General features: G+C 35.8%; 1 protein-coding gene across 3 annotated transcripts in view; it reads left to right on the forward strand.

Annotated features, from left to right (window-relative positions):
• Positions 1 to 17,071, forward strand: part of TMTC2 (transmembrane O-mannosyltransferase targeting cadherins 2) — a 525,981-nt gene that overhangs the window by 256,499 nt on the left and 252,411 nt on the right. For all 3 annotated transcript variants that reach the window (XM_074226527.1, XM_074226526.1, XM_074226528.1), the window contains one exon: positions 3,039 to 3,867. In XM_074226527.1, the coding sequence (XP_074082628.1) occupies positions 3,039 to 3,867 (829 nt within the window). The remainder of the gene's footprint in view (positions 1 to 3,038; positions 3,868 to 17,071) is intronic.

The following is a 17,071-nucleotide window of genomic DNA, read 5'->3' on the forward strand; positions in this document are numbered from 1 at the left end:
AAAGCCCCATTGACATACCTGTGGACAAATGGAGATATGGAGACTAAGGTGTAGTTTGGTAGATTTCAACATAGTTGAAAGATTGAACCAAACAATTGGTAATTAATTGATTATAGCCTTGGGGATTTGTCTTTTGTGTGTGTTTGTGTGTGCGTGCGTGTGTGTGTGCTCATGTATATGTGTGTTTTGAATCAATGATGTAGATGAAGTACAGATAGGATGAATATCAAATATGTGGAGGGAGTATAAATGAGAGGGCTATGGGATGTAGGATGACAGACTTGGGATTCAATATGTCCTGACAGGTCAGAAACTAAGAAGGTATGTTTTAATAGAGATAAATGTAAAGTCCTACACTGGGGCAAAAACCCCATACAGTATAGTGTAGGGGAGTTGTGACCATTCAGTAATGCATATGACAATCTTAGAGATTTAATGGGCTCTAATTTTGGTGTAAATCAACAGTGTGAAAAGTGCCTTCAAAAGGGGGGAAACGAATATAATTTTATGTTCATTAATAGAAATGTAATGTCTAGGAGAAAGGAAGTTAAAACATGTTACACTTTAGATTAGACCACATGAGGAGAAGTGTGTATAAAGCACTTTTATTACCCTAAAAGAAAGGAACCTGGTCAGCCAAAGTATTATTTATTTAAATGTTATTTTTAAACGAGCATTTTGACATTTTCATTTTATTTAGTCTGGTAACTATGGTGGAATATCTCTCTTCTAATTACTAAACTCAACAAAGAGATACAGTGTAGTATAGAGTGTTGGAGGGGACAGAATAAATAAAATCAGACACTTAATTTGAAATCAGGGTACCTTGGTTGAATCCTTGGCCACCCGCGTGATCTTAGACAAATATTGTACTTTTGCGAGTTTCAGTTTCCTTGCCTGTAAATTAATAGGGGACTTTAACAAAATGAACTTTAAGGTCCCTTTTAGTACAAGATTTTATGATACTAAGTGACTGGTTTTGTTACCTGTGAAAGCCTGCCTTTTAGTATAAGAAATGTGGGCAGGAAGAACTCATCTAATTTAAAATCAGGTGGAAGGACAAATGCTGTAAATTATTCTCCTCTTTCTTTAACTCCCAAAGTACTTTGTAACTCTCTTATGAATTTATGTGCTTGACTCTGCTGTGTCTGTGTGTGCGTGTGTATAGCCAACATCCTTTATAAATATATATATACATATATATATATATATTTATAAGTATATTTGAATATGTAAGTGTGTGCACGTGGGGCAGGGGTGAGCCTGGAGTCGAGAAGACTCATCCTACCTAAATTCAAAAGTCTGAGTGATCTCAGACACTTATTTTCTGGGTGTCCCTAGGCATGTCCTTTAACCCTGTTTGCCTTAATTTCTTCATTTATAAGATGTATTGGAGAAGGAAATGGCAAGCCATTCCAGCATCTTTGCCAAGAAAACTCCAAAGATACTTACCAAAGGTTGGACAACTGAAATGCCTGAAGATTGACCAAAAATGTGTTCAAATACATGAATACATATATGTATATTACTCACATATATACACATCTGTCTGTGTGTGTGTATGTGTATACTGTCAAATAGAAACACCCTGAGAAGCAGGATACTTATGCCACCTTCAATTCCTTTCAAGACTTGGCACAATGGTTCACTTAAAATGGTTGAAAGAATGAAAAAAGTATTTATTGTTTAAAATGTCCTTGGTACTGTGTAGAGCTCTGGGGATACACATAAGATAGTGTCACAGGAATTGGTTTTAGCTGATGAATGGGAGACCCAGTTGTATTGTGAGCAGAATCAGGGTCTGGGATCAAATCCAGCCACAGGTGATTATTTCCTTATGACTTTTGGAAACTCCCTCAACCTCTTTAGGGTTTTAGTTTTCTCAGTTGGACAATTCAAGTTTCTATTCCCAATCCCAGTTCTCTATTCAGATGAACATATTTCACAATCTGTCTCCTCATGCATAAAGCAAAAGCCTTGTACTAGAAATTCAATCTTATTTTCATGCTCTAGATTGATAGATGATAAAAATAGGGTAAGAGGTGATAGATGATAGATAAATTATATGATAGAGAAACCAACTGACACTCTTACAGGGTGAGGGGTAGTATTAGTTTGATTATTAGGAATAGAATAAGAGGTGTAAAAAAAAGCAGGGAGAATGGAAGAGCAGGAGTTAAGTGCTCATTGGTACTTGGGAAGATGGCCAAGGTAGACAACTGTATGGAACATTGGCACATGGTCTAGTGGTCAGATCTGAGGCTTGAGGATTGATTAAATGAGAATAGGCTTAGACACTTAGCAATCAATGCAGCTCAATTCCAAGATGGTTTGTTCCATAATTCTCTTAGGAACCAGTGAAGGGCAAAGAAATGAGAGAAAGAGGAAGAGAGTGTTGAGTTTGTCTGTGTGTGTTTGTGTATGTGTGCATGTGCATGTGCATGTGCTTAGAAATATTTTTAAAATAAAGCAAATAGTTGAATGAACAAATCAATTAATGAAAAATAGGCATCCCCTTTGGCCTTCCTTAGATCTTTTCCCCAAAGAAAAGGAGGAAAAGCCATTTCATTTAATACAATACAAACAAAAACATAATTAGCTCCAGACGTTTGACATACAAAGGCATATGGAGATTATTGTTATTAAGGCCATCAGTACATTTGTCTGTTGTTGATGATAACACAGGGTTGCCTGTGACCGTAGATTTTTGAGCTCAGTTGTGAGAATGAATGAAGACTAGATCAAACCTACCTAACCCTATTAAGCATGTGGATCTTTCACTTTTTTCTGAAAGTCAAACTAAAACACTCTAAAGAAAAGAATTAAGACCAAAAGACACCCATAGGATACTCTTGGTGAACTGGGAATCTTGTGGTAGCTTTTCAAGCCTATGGAAATGAAGCAATCCCTTTGCAACATAACGGTTTGTTTTCAATTGGGTTACAAAGTACAATTCAGTTTTGTAACCGATTATAAGGAATAGGACCACTTGCCTTCCATCAATAATAATTTATTTTTCTCTGTCTCCTTTCTTTCAGAGAAAGAATGTGCCTCTTTTCCTTAGTGTTGGTTTGCTGACTTTTTGGGGGACCTCACTTTTGGGAGCCCGCCTATACTGGATGGGGAATAAACCACCAAGCTTCTCCAACTCGGATAACCCTGCAGCTGATTCCGACAGCATCATGGCTCGCACTCTGACCTTCCTATACTTGCCAACCAAGAACCTCTGGCTGTTGCTATGCCCGGATACCCTCAGCTTCGATTGGTCCATGGATGCAGTACCACTGATAAAAACTATCTGTGACTGGAGAAACCTCCACACTGTGGCCTTTTATATTGGACTCTTTTTCCTTACCTACTTCAGCCTGAGGAACCCAAGTACCAAGAGAGAGTGCAATGGGAAAGCCTTTACCAATGGCAAGCAGAATGCAAATGGGCACAGCTGCCACCCAGACACAGAGGATCAGGACTCTGAGCCTAAACCCAACTTTGCAGAGAAAGCAGAAAATGGCATTAAAAACCATGTCCCCCAGCGACCACTGCTTCCTTCCACAGAGAACATTGTTGTCCTGTCACTGTCTTTGTTAATAGTTCCCTTTGTCCCTGCCACAAATCTGTTTTTCTATGTTGGCTTTGTAATCGCAGAGCGTGTACTGTATATTCCCAGTATGGGCTTCTGCCTCTTAATTACAGTAGGTGCCAGAGCCCTTTATGTCAAAGCCCAAAAGCGCTTTCTTAAGAGTTTGATTTTTTATGCCACAGGTGCACTAATTATTTTTTATGGACTAAAGACTGCCATCAGGAATGGGGACTGGCAGAACGAGGAGATGCTATATAGATCAGGGATAAAAGTCAATCCAGCAAAAGGTAATCTTTCATTCATTTGTTTGTTCATCCATCTATTCAACCTTTCACCCATCCATCCATCCATCCATCCATCCATCCTTCCATCCATCCATCCATCCATCCATCCATCCATCCATCCATCCATCCATCCTTCATTCAGTTAAGTGAATTGAATGATTTGTTATGTTTAAGCAAAAACAAGAAAAAAATAAAATGTTTCATTTGCATTTTGCACCCCTAATATACAAGTTTTCTTCCACATTAGATGGACCATAAAGCAGATTGATAGATTGTTTCTATAACTGAAATATGGAGCTGTTTCCCCTTGGGTTTGAATAAGATTGCTCAAAGTGGTTGAGACTTCTATAGAATTTGGAGAGCATATTTGGTACCTTAACTCAAGATGTACAAAAGAGATTAAGTGGTTGGTATTGACTTTTGAATCAAAGGATTTGAATTTACTTCTTGCCTCTGCAACTTTGATCAAGTCCCTGGCTCTCCATTTTTTTTCCTAGGAAATGAGCAGACTGGACTAACTGATGTCTGAAATTGCTCCCAGTTCTACACTTGTGATCTTGAGAACATCTCTTAGCCATCCATAATTTTCCCATCTGTTAATATGCCTGGCAGATAATAAGCATTTAATGTTTATTAATTGATTGTGCAGTCTAGACATCTATTCTGGCTTTAGGCCTATGAATGTAATCTTAGAAGGACCCTTTATTGTCACATACTAAAAGTTAGGTTATTCTACTTCCATTCGCAACAGTGCTAATGTTTTCCAAAGCATTATTTGAGGTGTTAACTATAAAGTCTTAAAAAGATTTGGATCTAAAATTGGCCCTAGTTCTTGGAAATTGTGTCTCCAGGTGTCAGTGTACCCATGTGACAGGGATTAGTTTCCAGTGTTTTCTTTTTTTTAACCAGACAGAATAATTAAGGTGTTACCAAATTCTTTTCAAATTGCTCTTATTTAAGAATTACTAATTACTATGGGGAGTTGACTCATTTATCATGTAGCCCAAGGACTGTTTGGCATTTGAACTTTTTCCTATTTCAGAAAAGGAAATCAACTCACCTTGGCATCCATTGCCAGCACAACAACAACAACAAAAAGCATTTGGATTTGAGGTGTTTTAAAATGACCAACATCTGTTACCATGGGCAACTCTTTTTCGGTGAATTAAAAGTTAAATGAGAACAGGAAGCAATGGAATGAGAATTACTATGTTTCCAGTGCAGAAAGATGGCTTTTGCTAAATTAGACAAAAGTTTTTATACTGCATAAGTTCTCCAGGCATTTATGGTTCAAGATTTTACGAAACACCACTATTTTCCTTTACATTGATTTCATCGATTATTCCTTTTTTTGATGATTTTCATCTAATTTTCTCAAGTCTGTCTAGTTTGGTGGAAAGATTGAAGGACTTGAAATCAGGACAACTGATATTAAATTTTGACACAGACTAGCTATGTGACTTTGGAAAAATTACTTAACATTTTTAAGCCTCGCCTGTGAACTGGGAATGATAATAGTCATACTACTTGCTTCTGGAAGTTATATGTGGAAAGACTCATCTTCCTGAATTAAAATCTGACCCAAACATTTAATCTTGTTTGCCTCAGTGTCCTCAAGTATAAAATGAACTGGAGAAGGATATGGCAAACCACTCCAATATCTTTGCCAAGAAAATCCCAAATGGGGTCAGGAAGAATCAGACACAACTGAAAAATAAGTGAACAGGGCTTTGTGTGTGTGTGTGTGTGTGTGTGTGTGTGTGTGTGTGTGTGTGTGTGTTTGAGGGGGAGGGGACTTGTGGAGCATCTTGCTTGCAAAGATTCTAGTACCAAAATATGTACTACAAAAATCTTAGTATAATTTTAAGTGTTAACAGTCTAAAACTATATTATTAAGGCCTTTGGGATATCTTGTATGTAACTGTAAATTTTCATGACTATTCTTACCCCCAAATGACAGTATGATATAATGGTTAGGGAACTGGTCTCAGGGCTAAAACGACTTGAGTTTTATGACTCAGAGACATTGGGTGAATCTCTCCACCACTCAGTTCCTGCAGGTGCCTCTCCTCAAAAGAGAAGGTGTTAGCTCTGCATTAGCTGAAGACCTTTCTATCTGAGAATTCCTTATGCGATGGAATCACAGCCCAGGACCCCAAAGGAAAAAAAAAATACTTAAATAAATCTGCCAGCACATAAATGTTTGAGGACTTTATTTGTGCAGGGAGTTGTAATTATTCCAGAATATTTAGTTCATGGTCCTATTGCTTTAGCCACTTGATAGAACAATTACATTGGGGACAGCTCCTCATTCTCAACTGGCCAACAAACCCAAGGAAAGCCCCAGAGAAAACAGACCTTGGTAGGTTCACTTAGGAAACATAAATGTTTTCTTAAGTAGAGTTCTAATTGCCCACATTCCAATAGAGTTGATTAAAGAAAAATAGATAGCAGGGATTCCAAAGGAGAGCCCAGACACTTAAAAGGGGCCAATATTTACCATTATCGAGCATTGCTCAGGGGAAAAATCCTTCCTGTGGCTTTTCTCATTAGTGAATTCTGCCCAGGTTATTGATCATCTAACTCAAACACTGTTACTAAAAGAAATCATTGCGTTTGCAGTGGAATGTGATACCTTTGAAAATGGCATATGAATATGTCTATCAAGGGTCTTCGCTGTACTTAGAAGCTATTTTTTGGTAATTCATTTGCCATACATTACATTTTGCTTGGAATACTGGCCTCTGAGATGCCTTCCAACTCTCAGATTTCATAACACTGTGATATATTCAAGGAAATTGAAAAAAAATCAATCTGTAAATTCCATTATACTTCCTGGACCCCTTGTTAGTGATGATACTGTGACTAGCTTTGTCTAATTATATTGAAAATGCCCTAGTTATTACAACCTTGTTACATTATTTGCTATTTCCTCTGTGGAATCTTTTGCTTTATTATTCATCAGGATCTGTAAAGCACTGCCCCCCCCTACCCCCAGAACTTTGGCATGATAAAAAGAACCAATCAAAGGATCTTGGTTTGAATCTTGAATTCTGCTACTTACTAGGTAAGTGACCTTGGGCAAGTCACTTCTCTTCCCAGGGTCCTCTTTTCTTTTATCTATAAAATAAAGGGATTAGGAATAATGATTCTGAAGGCATTTTTCTGTTTCAGATACTTAGGATTTTAATTTATATACACTATACAATGATAAGTTTCCAATAATTATTTAATTAATAAATTCAATTAGTATTAATGTATATATATTATGTATATGTATATAGATATATTTATGTATGTATATATACACATAAATTTTTATATAATCTATTATCTATCTATCTATCTGATTTATCCTTGCTACTTTCTAACCTGGAATTCCAAAGGAAGCCATTTGATCCCAAGGAAAGGTAGAAAACCTGTTCCCTTCTACTGTGATCTTTAAAAAATCCAAATATAGAAGTAACTTACACTAGAGAATAAATGGAATGAAACACAAAGAATAAAGAGTTTTAACTAAAATATGCAGGTTGCCAGGAAAGCCAGGAGGAAGAGGTGAGTTGTATATAACTTTGTAACTCTCCCTTTTCCAAGATATTTAAAAGTGAATTCCTGCATAGGACCTGGGGGTATCTTGTATACATTACAGTGAAAAGACCTCATTTTGGATTCAGTGCCATCTTCTATAACATAAACTTGATTTTTATATAAGGTTAGTTCTTTTAAAGCTTAGTGCTTCAGTTTCTCTGACCATAAAAATAGGGATGACAGTACTGTCCACTGGGAAATGTTCTAGTTTAACTATCCCCCTGGTAGTAAATCTGGCAGTTCTGAAAACCAGTGACACTGGTGCTTACCATGTTGAGCATCAAGGACATAATGAAGGCCACTGCAACTGACTTCTTATATTATCTAAGGTTATCTGGACAAAATTTAACTATTTGTATAGGAACAGAAATAATAACTCTTTAGGATTTGGGACTATGTTTTGAAATTGATTTAGTTGCTTGGTTCATTTTCTCTCTCTCTCTCTCTCTCTCTCTCTCTCTCTCTCTCTCTCTCTCTCTCTCTCTCTCTCTCTCTCTCTCTCTCTCTCTCTCTCCCTCTCCCTCCCTCTCACTGGGTCAATATATAAAGCATCTACCACCTGAAGAGTTAATCCAAGCCATTTGATGGATTACACACCGAACATACTTAGGTTTCCAAGCTTATCTCCAATTGTAGTCATTTCATGGATTATTTACTTGTTTGGGCTTTTGAAAACATTAGCAGATTTTGCAGTCATTATACCTATAAAAGAACAAGCCAAAAAAAAAAACCCCATCAAAATTATTAGGGTAATTTCAGTTGTTTTGGGTTTTCTTGTGTGTTAGAAGGGATTTTATTATTGAGGTACTATTATTACATCTCCTCTAGGAGCCCTGGGTCCAGGTGGCAATGACCAATTATTAGCTGATTGCATACTAATAATTGATGGATAAATCTTGTATCAAATAGCCAGCACACTACAACTTCAGAGTTTAAGCCTAGGTAGCAGAGGAATGATAGTTGATTTTAGACTTCTCAAATCACAAATACCACCTCATTAGCAGAAAGAAACTATCAAGAAAATACTAGACAAAGTTGATTATTGTATCTCAGTAGCGTATAAAACACAATCTTGTTCGAGAAAGAGAGGAATTTTCTCTCTACTTAATGAAGAAATGAATTTTTATTTTGGAATTTTCCTCTCCTTTTTTAATGGGTGGTTGAGATAATAGAATTGGACTAGCTTTTGTAAAAGGAAAAAAATATTCCAAGTATATAAGAGTCTTCCATGGTTATGAATAACCTGATGGAGGAATTGCAACAATAGTGTTTCTATGGGTAAATACTATTATGTAGCTAAAATTATGAAATATGAACTAAAACTGAAATTATTTTTGTGTTATGTGCTTTTCCTAAATCGGTTACACAAATTTTTATCTGTCATATATTACATACCCCTTTAGTTGACTTAAAAATGGAAGTCCTTGCCTTAAAAATAAAAATGAACCAAAAAAAAAAAGAAAGTGAAAACAAAACAAACAAAAATTCAGCAGAACTTCAAAAGCCAACCACCTGCTAATTTAACACAATTGCAACAACCTGAGGGACAGTCCTCTACTAGCTTCTAAAATTCCCAGGATTATGAAGTGGTTATATTAAGTAATTAACATCACTCACCTTAAAAAGGTAGAGGAATGAGGTGGAGAGAGTCAGCTTTGCATTAGAAAGTAGCTAGAATAGAACACCAGCCCTAGAGTCAGGAAGATGGGACTTGAATTCAGATCTGGCCTTAGACAATAATTGCCTAGCTGTGTGACCTTGGGCAAGTCACTTAATCCCATTGCCTTAAATAAATAAAATAAAAAAATAGAAAGACTTAGTTTCAAGTTCAGTATCTGACATGTACAGACTATAGGACCCTTTGAAGGCATATAAATTCCTAGAACCTGTAAAGGTCTCTAATGCTATTAGTTGCAGAGGAATCAATTTGCATGGATTGGGGAATATCCTTGCCATATTAATTTTATAAATCCTTGGAAATAACAGATCTCCCTTACTCCTTGAAAATATAGCTATAGCTGTCATGGATAAAAATGAAATGTAAAGGGGCGGCTAGGTGGTGCAGTGGATAAAGCACCAGCCCTGGAGTCAGGAGTACCTGGGTTCAAATCTGGTCTCAGACACTTAATAATGACCTAGCTGTGTGGCTTTGGGCAAGCCACTTAACCCCATTTGCCTTGCAAAAAAAAAACCTAAAAAAAAAAGAAACATAAGTTGGAAAAACAACTAGTTAGTTAACTAGGATCTAATTTATGAATATGCTTTCTATTTATAGATCCATTTGTGACTTTTGCTAATGATGCGACGTTTGAATTTTCCCAAGGAATGTTTTCAATTTATGAGTTCTATTTTGTGGCAGAATTTTAGCTAGACATTCATTCTCACATACTGAGTCATATCTAGCATTTTAATTAAACCACAAGATGAGAATTTTTCACCAAAAATTAGACATGAAACTTCAATTTATTCATTTGCTAACAATTCTGATCTTATTATCTTAGTATTTGCTTTTTAGCATGGATATATAAGGGCAGCTATGTGGTGAAGTAGATATAGTATTGGGCTTGAAGTTAGGAAAACTCATTTTCCTGGGTTCAAATCTGATCTCAGACACCTGCTAGTTCTGTGACCCTGGGCAAGTCACTTAATCCAATATGCCTCATTTTCCTCATCTTTAAAATGATCTGGAGAAGCAAATGACAAACCATTCCAATGTCTTTGCCAAAAACCTGCCTTGCTTATCACCAGGAATAAAATAAAAATGAAATGACTGAATAAATAGGCATGACTGAAAAATGACTTAACAGCAACAATCTATGCATCGACATCTTAACTGACTAAAATTGAGTGCAGAAGCATTATTTCACTAATCTGAGAAAAAATAAGCATATTTAATTAATTATTACTCTTATTTATAGACCTAAAACAGATTTGTTGAGTTGCTGAAGATAGTAAATACTTAGTAAATATACAAGGATTTTTTTCCCTTTGGTTGCTGATAGGGAGGCCACAGAATCTTTAAAATTTTCATTTCCTTTTAATTTTTTAATGAGTGATTGAGATAATGAAATTGAATTCATGAGTCATTTGAGTGGCAAATCTGGCAGGGTTTTTTGATTTTAATTCAGAATTTTATAGATTAGACTAGCTATTCTTAGGCTTTTCTGTGTTTTAGATTCCTTGTCAGTCTGTTGAAGTCTTTGGACTCCTCAGAATTATACTTTTAAATGCATAAAAAAATGTTATGCAATTACAGAGGATATGAATTAAACTGAAATAAGGATGTAATTTTGTTTTCACCATCCAATTTCATGGATCCAATGAAATGTGAGCCCCTTGTTAAGAACGTCTTTCCTAGAATATTCAAAATTTAACCTTGCTTTTAATATATGTGTGATATCTATCCTGATTATAGATGTTTCACATGGTTTTAAGTTTCACATAAATTCATAGAAAAGCAAACAATCAGAACTCAACAATTTCCCATCATATCTATGTCAAAGACTCAGAGTTTTACTTTTGAAAACAGTTTAAAGTTCAAGTAAAATTTAACTAAAATGGACATCAAATCACTATGGATTTTGTATCTTGAATTTTCTTTTTTTTTTTTGTTTTCCCACAGTAAATGTTCCTTTTCAGAAAGGTGAAAAATTTCAGTGACTAGCCAGTTTTGATGGGGCAACTGTAGAGTCTTATTTCTGTAAAAATATCATGCTATTCACAAACTGAAAAAGCATCTAAGTGATGTTTATTTGCTAAGAAAACAAAAGGCAGTTCAGTCAATGAGGGAACCCAGGTTTAGACTTGCAAAGATTGGTCCTCCTGAAGTGAGAGGAAGATGTAAAATGCAGGTGCCACATTGAATATAGAGAAGTATTAAGGATAATTTTACTTTTGAAAACATTATAACTGCACCTGGTCATTCTAATAATCAAGGTATATTCTAAAATGGATTGGGAGGATAATATTCTGAGTTGAGCTTCAACCTACACGAAATTTAAAATTGAAAGACATCTTTCTATTTTTCTCTTCTGAATGAAAGGAAGAAGAATAAAAGAAACAAGCAGACACTACAAAAGAGTTAATTTTTTCTGGGCCTTACAGAATACTGCTTCATAGAATTTTAGACTTGTGAGGAATCTCAGAGGCTTTAGAATCCACCCCCCAAAATCCTCTGTCTGACATCTTCAATAATTGATCCTACAATTCCGTAGGACAATAGCCAGTGAAAGTGAATATACTTATTTTTAAAGCAACATATTCTACATTTTGTTGTTTTTGTTTTTCAGTCACAACCAACTTTCTATGACCCTAGTTGGAATTTTCTAGGAAAAGTTATTGTAATGATTTACCTTTTCCTTCTCCAACTCATTTTACAGATAAGAAACTGAGCCAAGGTACGTTAAATGACTTTTCCCGGGTCACAGACTATTAAGTGTCTTATTGGAACTTATAAAGATGAGTCTTTCTTGTTCCAAGCCCAGTGTTCTAGTCGCTCTGTCACCTAGCTTGCACATTCCACTTAGTGAACTCCTATCGTTAGAATCTTTTCCCTTCCATCAAGTCTTGAATCTACCTTACTATTCTCACTATTCTACCTCCCTGCCTTCTGGAGTCAAGGAGAATGAGTATAATTCTGCTTTATCATTCATATATACATATGTATACATATATATATATATATATATATGTAATTATATCTGTATATCTATATATCCACACACATGCCCTTCCCCAATGAAAGTATTTATCTGATTTGTGAGGCTAAATATATGATTTTATAGGGAACAGGCAGGGATGTTTTTCAGTAAAGCCCTCTGAATGTGGAAGTTGAAAAAAAGCTGAAGCTTCTAAATCTATAGGAAACCAAACAGCTTTTGGACATGTATTTCCAAGAACTGCTATCAGCTAAAAGAGTCCTTTTGTATTCTGAAAGGTTTTGAGAGCACCTCATTAAACCCCTAGTTCTAAAAGTAAGGATAAATAGGAAATCTTAAAAACATTTCTGAAAACACAGAGAAGGCTATTGGAAATTTTGTTAGAAAGCTCTGTTTTGATTATAGATTTTTGTTTTAATAATTACTTCAAATGATATTTCTGATCGGTGTTTATTAAGAATTAGTAATGCAAATTATGAAACTGTAACTTACTAATAAAAGGTTTTATTTATTTAAGAGAGTGACTAATAATTATATTTTTTAGGCTTCATTCTCCAAAAGAATCAGTTGAATAATCTATGCTATTAAGTTTACCATCTGCACCCATGCAAAATGCACTTGGCAAAAAAAACATGGATGGAAATAGCTTAGAAAACTAGTGTACAATGAAGGATTCCATCATGAATATGATGGCATCTCCCAATTAACCAACTTTATAGGAAGAAATGCTTATTTGTGGGTAGTGAATGTCCAGGGGGATGTTATGTTTCATTCTCATTTGTTCATGTAGTTAATTTAGAAAATTAAACACTTTCAAATTGGCAGTTGGGAATTAATTCTAAAGCATTGTTTTTAAATGGTCATTTCCATTGATTTTTGAGGCTTTGGAGGAAGCAAACTACGATACACTAATTCTTGACAGCTTTGTTTGAAAACATATTCCTTTTTTGTTCTCTAATTATTTTTAGAATCATGAAGTTAGACCTTGAAGGACCTTAGAAACCATATAGTTTTATGATGTCTAAAAAGATAAAAGAGACATAGTTTCTCAAGTAATTAATCATTTCATTCATCATGCTAGCATTTTATTTAAAATAGGAGTAGTCATTTGTCCATCTCTTTCTTGGACCAAAGACTAATTTTGGCAGTGGGTTCATAATTAAAAGCATGGGTGTTCCTGAAGATGGCAATCAACTCTGATTCCTTAACAATTAATAAGTGAATGAGTATCATATTGAGGTGGGCTAATTCCATTGAGGGCATTGAGGTACCCAAATCTTAGTCAAAGATATGTATCAATTTCTACATCTGTTTAACAAAAGAGAGAATCCATATTTTCCCCAGACCCTTTGGAGTAAACATAAGCAGGAATTCACCCATTTCACTTAAACTTTCTTTATCATCTTTGATTAGATCTTAGCTAAGCCTTTGAGCAAGCTTTTCCATATTGATTGATTTCTGAATGAGGAAGTAGAAAAGCTGAAAACTTTGTTCCTAATTTACTACTTTGTTATTAATATATATTAAAAGTAATGATTTTTCTCAGTTTAATCCCCTCATTTTATTGTGGGGTCATTCTCTGTTGTGTCTGACTCTTTATGACCCCTTGGGGCTTTCTTGGCAGAGATACTAGAGTGGTTTGCCATTTCCTTTTCCAGCTCATTTTACAGATGAGGAAACTGAGGCAAACAAGGTTAAGTAACTTGCCCAGAGTCACAGAACTTGAAAGTGTCTGAGGCCAGATCTGGGCTCAGGAAGATGGGTTCCTGACTCCCATCTCATGCTCATCCACCTGGCTGCCCCTCTTTTTTTACAGATAGCATACTAGAGGACAGAGAGCTTGGATGACTTACCTGCATGTTATAAGTGACAGAACCTGATCCTGACTCAATATCCAGGTTTCTACCGAGTCCTGAATTGACAGGCAATAGTTTCCGTGATAGTCTGGAGATCCAGTTTTATTTTTCCCAGAATTCACTAAACCTGTTTTAGGTGATTGATTGGTAGAAGAAGTCTTAAGGAAAAAAACTTTTGGACACATTTTCCTCTACCCAAGCTCTAGTGTCCCAACCCTGTGTTAACTCATAACATGATGAGGTACAGTTAGCACTGTAGCCTCATAGAATCGTAGATTTAGGACTGGAGGTGTCCCCTTGTCCATCTCCCCTATAGGTTAGGAAAAGATGATTGGGGTGAATAGAGAGAGAGTGCTATACTGGAGGTAGGAAGACCCAGCCTCAAAACCTACCTCATGGACATAGATGCTGGGTGATTATATATATGTCATTTAACTTTCCTAAGCTTCAGTTTTTCATGTGTAAAACAAAGAGATTGAATTACATGATTTCAGATGTCCCTTCCATGATTCTGGAGTGTGGGCTTTTATTTTGCTTGACTATGCATATTTATCATAAGGGTCTTCTCTCTTTCTTCCTTCTTTCCTTTCTCCTCTTCCTTCTACTTTTTCCTCTTCTTTTCCTTTCCTTTCCTTTCTTCTTTCTCTCTCTCTCCCTCTTCTTCCTCTTCTTTTTATTTTCCTTCCCTTTCTTCCTCTCCTCCCTCCTCTTCCCCTTCCCTTTCCCCTTCACCTCTCTTTCTCCTTTCTCCCCCCTTCCTTTTCTTCTTCTCTTCTTTTTTCTCTTGCTATCTCTTTTTCCTTCTCTTCCTTTTCCCCTTCTCCTTTACCTCTCCCTTTTTCTCCTTTTCCCTATTCTTTTCCTTCTTTCTCCTCTTCTTTTTCCTCTCACTCTCCCTCCTTCTTCCTTTCCTTCTTTTTATTTTTTATTTATTTAAGGCAATGGGGTTAAGAGTGACTTGACCAAGGTCACACAGCTAGGTTTCCTTTCCTTCTTCTTCTTCTCCTTCCCTTTCCCCTTTCTCCTTCACCATCCTCCCTTTCCCTTCCCTCTCCTTGTCCTTTCTCTCTTCTCCCTCCTTCAAAGGGGGAGCTTGGAAAAAGAAAAGTTTAATATTTGTTACTTGAAAAAAAGGAAGAAACTAAGGCCCAGGGAAAATAAATGTTTTGCTCAAGGTCCCTTAGAGAATGTGTTTGGGAATACTAGTATATGAATCTAGGTCATCTGACTACAAATCCAGGACTCTATTCATTGTAGCTAAGTTGAATGTAATCAAATCAATAGGAATTGTTGATTTTCTGTGGACCGGAGCACTGTCATATCTTGCCCTAAATAAGACCCCTTTTTAAACCTTGTGTGAGTAGAAATTTCAGAAAGATTAAAGTATAAGTGATACAGGAGCTGAACTCTGCCAGTCAAGTTTGTGAAAAGTCATATAAGTAACTGAGGGTGATTTCTTCTTTCTGAATGAGATATTTGCCTGGGATAGATTAGAGCTTATATCTTTAGGATTCTGAACTTTCCAGAACATTCAAGCTACTGAAACATCTTCAGATCATTCCATGTCAAAATTTGTTAGAGGAACCTAGAGAAAAGAGGATTTTGTTGTTAATTGTTATCTGAAAAAATATCATATATAAGGTTTAGATTTTTTTTTCACTCTCCATAACTAGGAACATTGGGTGGAAGTTGAAGATGGAGATTTGAGTTTATTGTCCTAGTCATTTGATGTCTTCAAATGTGGAAGGGGCCAACTGAGTTATTAGTGGCTTCCTTCTCCATGGAGATTTTTAATAGAGGCTGAGTGTCCTCCTTGTCAGGAATGTTATAGGAGATATTCTTCTGATGACACCTCGACCAGAAGAATTTAAATGATAAAATAATTTACTGGATCTCTCCCTTTCCTTGCTTCTTGCTACCTTTGAGGAAAGTGTGTATAATTTTTGCCTTTTATCCTGAGGTCACTCAACCAAATAAATAACTTCTGAGATTCCACTCAATTCACCATTAAATGTCTAAAATGTTCTAGGTACTATGAATATGCTAAATTCTGAAGATGCTAAAAGAAATTAAGACTTAGCCTGACATCTTTAAGATGGATAAGATTGAATCAACTTGGCCCAAGAGAGCAAAACTAGGTGCCATCATGAGAAGTTGTAGAATAGATATAAGCCTAATGGAAGAACTTCATCAAAATTAGAACTATGGAATGGGCATTAATAGATTCTAATCTACTGAAACTTTTCAGCAAAAACTTGGTGGCTGGGTAGCACAATGGTTTGAGTGCTAGACCCAGAGATAAGAAGATTTGTCAGGGGCCAGAAGGATGAAGACCAAATTGTCCAAACAGGCTGTAATGTAATGTAGCAAAATCAAACTCAAAAGGGACTAATCCACAAATAATTATTGTCGTTCAGTCATTTTCAATTGTGTCTAAGTCTTCATGACTCCTGGGATTTTCTTGGCAATGATACTAAAATGGTTTGACATTTTCTTCTGTAGTTTGTTTTATAGATAGAGAACTGGACAGATGGGGTTAAATGACCCACTCAGGGTCACACATTGAAGCATTCAAGGTCAAATTTGAACTTGGGAAGATGAGTCTTGCAGACTGTAGATCTGGTTCTCCTTTTATGCTATCTAGTACATAATCTTAGTTGTAAAGTGTAATATTTTATGTTTTATTGTATTTTTAATTATTTTCTTAAATATTTTCATGTGACATTTTAATCTGGTTTTCGGAAGTACTTGGGAAATTTATGGGCTGCAAGTGGTCCTGGATTTGTGCTCAAACCCTTCAATGTAGAGGATTTGGAGATAAAATTACAATATAAGAATATTTAGTGTAGAGCATGCATTTGTATTTGCACCATCTTCCCAGACATATATTTATGTATGCATGCATGTATCTATATACACAGGTATGGATAGACATATTATGTACATACATATAAAATAGGAAATACATATATACATGTACATATTCATATAACACACACACACACATACATATGTATTCTCCCATGTCCTTGAGTAGAGTTCATATTGGACATATTGAGTTTAAAATAATGACTGGACTCCCCAGGGAGATAACCATTAGGAAAC

The sequence above is a fragment of the Macrotis lagotis genome, chromosome 2 (genome assembly GCF_037893015.1).
Source record: "Macrotis lagotis isolate mMagLag1 chromosome 2, bilby.v1.9.chrom.fasta, whole genome shotgun sequence".
Taxonomy (NCBI): Eukaryota; Metazoa; Chordata; class Mammalia; order Peramelemorphia; family Peramelidae; genus Macrotis; species Macrotis lagotis.